The sequence below is a fragment of the Telopea speciosissima genome, unplaced genomic scaffold (genome assembly GCF_018873765.1).
Source record: "Telopea speciosissima isolate NSW1024214 ecotype Mountain lineage unplaced genomic scaffold, Tspe_v1 Tspe_v1.0012, whole genome shotgun sequence".
In the NCBI taxonomy this organism is placed as follows: Eukaryota; Viridiplantae; Streptophyta; class Magnoliopsida; order Proteales; family Proteaceae; genus Telopea; species Telopea speciosissima.
This window is the reverse complement of record NW_025317348.1, coordinates 1,127,683-1,134,626: the sequence shown is the minus strand read 5'-3', so window position 1 is coordinate 1,134,626 and position 6,944 is coordinate 1,127,683. Positions and strand designations below refer to the sequence as shown.

The 6,944-nt window shown below is 48.6% G+C and overlaps 1 protein-coding gene and 1 non-coding gene across 3 annotated transcripts in view; one reads left to right on the top strand and one right to left on the bottom strand.

Annotated features, from left to right (window-relative positions):
• LOC122647145 (NADH-ubiquinone oxidoreductase chain 2-like) overlaps positions 1-4,072 on the top strand; it is a 5,538-nt gene extending 1,466 nt beyond the window's left edge. The window contains exons 1-2 of one of the 2 annotated variants that reach the window (XM_043840633.1): positions 1-1,763; positions 3,488-4,072. The exon at positions 1-1,763 is cut by the window's left edge and continues 1,458 nt beyond it. In XM_043840633.1, coding sequence (XP_043696568.1) covers positions 1,194-1,763; positions 3,488-3,676 — 759 coding nt within the window. In that variant the 5' untranslated portion in view covers positions 1-1,193 and the 3' untranslated portion in view covers positions 3,677-4,072. The other variant, XM_043840634.1, reaches the window with a different exon arrangement.
• Positions 4,073-4,859: 787 nt separating this feature from the next.
• On the bottom strand, positions 4,860-4,931 carry TRNAG-GCC. The gene has a single exon. It is a non-coding gene; the product is annotated as a tRNA-Gly (tRNA).
• Between the last annotated feature and the right edge of the window lie 2,013 nt (positions 4,932-6,944).

The window sequence follows — 6,944 nt, the reverse complement described above, 5'->3', positions numbered from 1 at the left end:
ATACATAGACATCTAAAGGGATTTCTATTCTATTCCTCTGTATTTTATAGAAAAAAAAAAAAAAGATATCTCGTTCATCTATCTCTTGTCTATCTATCCATTGATTCTATCTATGAATCAAGTCAAAAGAGTTCGTTTTTGGGTTCCCCGAAGCCCCGAATAGATTGGATCGTTTCTGCCAACGAAATGAACGCGGAGCCCGTTCCGAATGCTTCTCCGATCCGGAAGTTATCGCGAAGAGAATCAAATAAGATGCCTCCCTCTGTCTTTTCCCGCTTTGCTAATCTTCCCCTCTAACGCGGGCCGGGCGGCGGCGGGCGCGGAGGAAGAAACCTAAGAGAAGACGCTCTTATCTTAGGTCCTTTTTTTCAGTGCAACACAGGAAAGCGCCCTCTTTTTGTCATCCCTGCAGCTTTCCAGAGGCTTTTTTGGTATTGAACGCATGGCGTAGCTAGGACCCTTCAAATCATGTTTGAGCCTATGTGAAAACCAAACCCACCCCATAGCGAAAGAATGCCCGCCAAGTTCAGATAAGGGAATGCTTCCCCCAACCACTAAAGGAAAGGCTCGACGAAGGGCCCTTGATCCGGGAAAACGCTTTCGGAGATCGAGATTGGATTTGTTTTTCATCGAAAACGAAGAAGGCCGAGGATGGCCTACGGTGCGTGTTATCTGAAGGGAACACGCTTTTTCGACCGCGGTGGTATGATTGCCGGGCCCTCTCCTCGTTCCGCCCGCTGGCCTATTGGGATAGCAGCCTTCGGGCTTTGCCTGCCCTTTCTAATAAAGAATTCCGGCTCGGCCCGGGAAAGCGCTGGCAACAACAGAAAGGAAGGGGTCCATGTAGCTGCTGCGCCCGCCCACTGAGCAGCAGGTTCGGCATCTACTACAAAAGAGAGAATCCACTTCAGATAACCACGCCTCTGCTAGGCAGCGTGTGGAATGGCCGAGAGCGGACCTTTTTGGATATATAATCCAAGTCGAGAGTGGAGTTACGGGAACAGCCGTCTGATGGAAAACAACTTTCACGTTCGGTTCAGAGAGCACTTTTTTCGTTGAGAATTCCTCGTTCCCTTTCGTGTGAATTCCCCAGCGGCGAATTAACAACTTGTGGGGCCCTATCTATTCCATCTCTCGAGCCCCGAAGAAAACCCCCCTCCCCTTCGGACTCCATATCTCTTTTGACTCTATATATGCGGGCACCTGATATCTATGAGGGTTCACCCACCCCGGTTACAGCATTCCTTTCTATTGCGCCTAAAATATCTATTTCTGCAAATATGTCACGTGTTTCTATTTATGGTTCCTATGGAGCTACATTGCAACAAATCTTCTTTTTCTGCAGCATTGCTTCTATGATCTTAGGAGCACTGGCCGCCATGGCCCAAACGAAAGTCAAAAGACCTCTAGCTCATAGTTCGATTGGACATGTAGGTTATATTCGTACTGGTTTATCATGTGGAACCCTAGAAGGAATTCAATCACTACTAATTGGTATCTTTATTTATGCATCAATGACGATAGATGCATTCGCCATAGTTCCAGCATTACGGCAAACCCGTGTCAAATATATAGCGGATTTGGGCGCTCTAGCCAAAACGAATCCTATTTCGGCTATTACCTTCTCCATTACTATGTTCTCATACGCAGGAATACCCCCGTTAGCCGGCTTTCGTAGCAAATTCTATTTGTTCTTCGCCGCTTTGGGTTGTGGGGCTTACTTCCTAGCCCCAGTGGGAGTAGTGACTAGCGTTATAGGTCGTTGGGCGGCCGGAAGGTTGCCATGAGTAAGTAAGTTTGGGGGACCGAAGGCTGTTTTCCGTGCACCGGACACGTAGCTTACCGAATCAGTTGCGACACGGATGGGAATGCATGCTACGAAAGAAAGGGTCGAGTCTGATACATCAACCGTCTACTCAATATCCTTGTACGAGTCCACAATCACTACACGAGATGAACCTTGGTTTGGTGAATTGAAGTTGGCCTTAGGTGTAATAGGACTCCCAGTTACTGCGCGCGATCGTATACTGAGGGGGGTTGATAAACCCGGTTGTTGGAACGACGCGAGCCGGGCCTCGATTCAGAAAGATGAAGGGACAGAGGTTACAAATTCCCCATCTCATTGGGGGCGGAAAACGAATCGACATCTCGATGTGATACAGCCCTTTCTATTTTAGTTGGGAAAGAACGGCGAAGTCCATCCGAACCGTCCAATGAAGAATAAGAGGAGAGCAAAGCGCCAATGGCGCGCGAAGCGCATGCGGAACGGGCACGGAGAAAAAGAAGTGTGGAGGAGAAGCAGCCGAGCTCATTCCCTTCGCTTCCTGGGCCCAAAGCAGTGCAGTGTTTCCTGGCCAAATCAAGGATTTGGGGCTTCTTGCTACGCTACATATATTGCTAAATCCATTTTTATAGTAATCTATATGAATAGAAAGATAGATCCATCCATCTATCCGGATATCTAAAAAAGAATCGATTTCATTCAACGTTTGTTTGATTCAAAGAACTGCGCTTAGCCCCCCCGCTCATGAAACGGCTCTGCTGCAATGGATGGCAGAGGGTCCGTAGTACCCGAAGCACTGGAGTAATCCAGTAGCCGGGAAGGGGCCTAGAAGTGCCTACTACTACACCACACTACACTTGGCTCTACACATTTACAGAGCTAACCCCTGTCCAGTGCCTGGCAGAGCTAAGGGGGGCTTCAATCCTTACTCCTTATCCCCATCTCAGCCCAGGCTAACGGGGCCTTACTTATTCTGGGGGGGGAGTGGAGCCTCGAGAAGCACTGTTGAGAGGAAGATCCTTGGCCCCTCTTCATTCTCTACAGGGGTCTCTGCCCACATGGAAGCGGGGCAGAGATGGAAGAGATCGAACACGGGAATAAGAAGGATTTCATCTCCTTTTTGATCATTTTGATAGAGGGGGATGGAGAAAGTGGACAAAACAGACTCACATTTCCCAACAAGCAACGGATGAGCCCCTATTTGAGTAAGGCTGATCGTAGACCAAAGAAGCAAGGGTGCTCGTAGATCAGCTCACAAACCTATTACTAAGACGCGTTAGCATGCTTTGACGCGTTAGCACGCCCGTTTATAGTTGGGGCGTTAGCGCTTTTCTTGCTGCGTTAGCGCAACGGTGCTCTACGATCAGCTCGACCACAGGGTGGTTGTAAATCAGGTGGTCTACGAGCAGCTCGACCACCGGGAGAGAGTGGTCTACGATCAGCTAGCTCAGCCGTTGCTTGGTTGCTGGGTTCCTTTTTCGTCTCGACAAAGAGGAAAAGAAGAATATTGAAAACGCTCCTAACCCAACCCCTTCCTTCGTAGAGCCGTGTATTGTAAGTGATCCGAACCTGCCCGGAGCGAGCCCCCCATAGAGGCAAGTGAAGTTGGTGAGCCGTATGATGGGCAACTATCTCCTGCGGTTCGGAGAGGACTAAGCTGTTAGTTAGTACCCCCTTGGTTTCGGGGTGGACCCTTTCACTCTATTTTATTATATACGCTTAGCGAAAAGAATGTTTTTTGATACACCTAGGACATGGATTCTATATGAACCAATGGATCGTGACAAGTCGTTACTACTAGCAATGACTTCCTCTTTCATTACTTCATCCTTTCCATATCCCTCTCCCTTGTTCTCAGTGACTCATCAAATGGCACTCAGTTCATATCTTTAAGTTCGATCATTGACAAGGTTCAAAGAAAGGGTGGGCTAAGGATCCCGCTTTGAAACTGGTTTCAAATTTGCCAGGAAGGCAGGAGCACAAAAGTGTCAAGTAGTTCAACCAGAGCAGTGAAGATTGCTAGCGGATGGGATTGAGAGAGACAGCGAGAGGTAGCGAATGAAGGAAGACAGACAACGGACAAGGCAGCGGAGGAAGATCAGTGCGAGGTAGAGCGGATGAGAGTGAAGCAACGAAGGAAGGCAGGCAGCGAGAGGTAGCACAGCGTAAGGGAGAGAGGGAGGTTTGCTTGGGATGGACAGTCACTGATACAGGTTCTATTCCACTTCTCTAAAAACTGTTATTCTTATAGTAAATATCATTCTCCTCTCTATCATACTGTCTACAGTACGCTCGTTCCTGTCCTTGCGACTGGTTCTTCCCCAGTCTGGCCAAGGCAAGCTATGCTAACGACCTCAACTGCACTACCTAGCCAACCATCTTCACCCAATGTTTTCCCCCGTAGGGCATCACGTTCCTCAATGGCCAACTAGGAGCACGGAAGCGATGAAAGCATGCCCACTCTCGCCGGCTAACACAATGGATCAATGCAGGGGAGAAACGCCGAGAAGCCTAAGCTAGCTATCAGCTGCCGTACCCCAGCGGAGTGACGTCTTCTTATCGAGATGAACATGAGTGGTCAAGCCCTGCAATGAGATCATGCGCCCTAAGCCTGGGCTACTGTTGTGTGTTCCGATCCTTCCAGTGAGAGCTTGTGACCATCGCAGTGACCGCAGTATGCTTAATCGACTGTCTCTCTACCTTCTTGATCGTTGCATCACAAGTTCGCACGACAAGCCGCATTGTGCACTAAAGCTTGGATGATGAATGCCAAACAATTGAAAGATACAGGACTCTTTCAGAGCCTGTAATGTGTACCTAAGGGCTAGATACAAAGAGGCCTTCCCTCTCTTCCCTTTCTTTTGAGATGAATGCATGCGAACAACCATGACACGCTAGAAATGAGACAATTTCTAGCTGAAAACGATAACGATAGCTAGCTCTATAAAGGAGAGTTAGACTGAACACAAAGCCAATCGAGATTCAAAAAAGAAAACAAAGAAAAAGCCCTCCGCATATCGGATTTGAACCGATGACTGACGCACTCCACTCGTTACCACTGAACGACGAAGCCAGGAGCGGAAGGAGGGACTTGAACCCTCAACCTCAGCCTTGGCAAGGCTATGCTCTACCATTAAGCTATTTCCGCCAGCTCCGGTAGTGGCGAAGCACTACTGAGCAATTCACGTATCACTTGATACGGACGACTTCTGTTTTCCGCCGGACAAAACTGAAGATCTCCGGTCGAGTACTTCGCCCGGTAGGCGGCTAGGGTAAGAAAGATAACAACTTTCTTATTATACGCTATTCTGAACGACTATGTATACTACATTAATGAAAAGAAAAGAGACTAATGCGCTTCAAAGGCTAAAGAAAGCATTTAGAAAGAATGGCGGAAGAGGCCTCCTTTCATTGCCCAACTAGAGCGAAACTATAGCCTTATTGCGTTGCGGCATGTTGTAGAGCCTTATTTGATTGCGCCATTAATTGCTTTAGGCAACTATCGATACTAGGGATTCGTGGATCTGGACCCATGAGGGTGCGGCCCTAAGTAGCTATGGTGTGTTGATGTACTTGGAACAGAGACCGGTTACCTGAGTATGGCGGTTCGGTATCCGTTCAATGATAGCATGAGATCCTCGCTTCGGTTCCGGGCGTCATAGGTCCATATCGGTTGACGCCGACAAGGGGTTAGCGGATCTGATCAATCCGCACAAGTACGATAAGGTAGCTCGAGAGCAAAGTGAGTTCTCGACTGCCTGACCTTATTTTATACCTAACATACCAAACGTATGCTCTATGTCATTGAGTGTGCTGATATTGTGACCATGGACTGGTCCTACACCTTTTGAGAGTGTAATGCCTGGTCTTACAGAGCCTATCCGCCCCGGGGCATTGGGTCTGCTTCCTATCGCCCTCCTCCTTCGACCGCTTCGTTGCGCTTCTAGGCTGCGTCGACTCGTTGAATACCCGAGTTGAATTGCCTTGGATCAGTCCTATACTAGGTCACAATCAACCCATAACTTATCAAAGACAAAGATCGAAGTCGAGAAGCTCATCGCTCATGCTTCCAACCCGTGCTTTCAACCCCGGAAACACTTCGCTGACACACACAAGATCTTCGCCGCCCACCCGGCTCGCGATCCCCAATGTGGCTTTCCTCACTTCGGTAAGTTAAAAGGATGAATGCAAATAGCAAGGCGCTGTGCTGCGTGAAGTGAGACTGGCTGCCCTAAGTGAAGTGCTTCCTTATTACAACATGATCTTGCTCAGTATGAGCTGCTGTCGCGCCTTTCTTGAAATCTACTTCGATAAGGTTTCCCCTTCTGTGCAGGCGGATCCAAGAATCGTAAATGAGGCTCCGAAGGAGTGTCGCGAGAAGGCGAGTTTTCTCCCGTCGGGAGCAGACTACCAATAGCAGGGAAGGTTGTACAGGCCGCCTGACGCTTAATCAGCGCCTCATTGAGTCCTTCCCGTTGCTACCCTGAAGCGGCGTTAGATGGAGATGGGGACCATCAGAAGAAGTAAATAAAATACAGGCCAGCAAGAGGCAAGGTGCTGATGTCGAGCGGAATTGAGAGTAAGAATTTGATCACTGGTGCGAAAGCTAAGCTACTTCTTGACCGGAGATTTCGTTCGGCAGAGCGAAAAGAAGCGCTATTCGAGGTGAAATCCTTATTGATTCGAGGCTCTTCGGTTGGCGCAATTTCATGGGCCGCTTCAGTCTTTTGCTACCCGTGAGAGCTTGTGGTTATGGCTGCCAGAAGACCCATGAGTGAGTCAAGGTCAAGCTTTCTGAGTGTAAATTAGGACAGGAAGAACTTCATTTTCTTTTCGACCTGACTCTGGTACTACCAGGAGGCACCGGACGAGGGGAAGAGCAGTGAGCTTTTTGGACATCTTGGGTTGTAGATGCAATTTCGGTCACATGGATCGGACGAAATCTCTCCCTCTGTTGCGCATGAAGGACCTTATGTGATAAGGAAGAAGCTCTCTCGTGCTTCTGGTTGGGAAGCCCCTAATAATCCACGGTCTTACAGAGTACAACTATTAAAGCCGCATTCCCTCTGCAGTTACCGTGAACTTTCCACCGAACCGCAATTCTGTGCTCTTTCGCACCCGAACGCATGGATCAGATGCGCGAGCTACAGCGCTTTCAAGA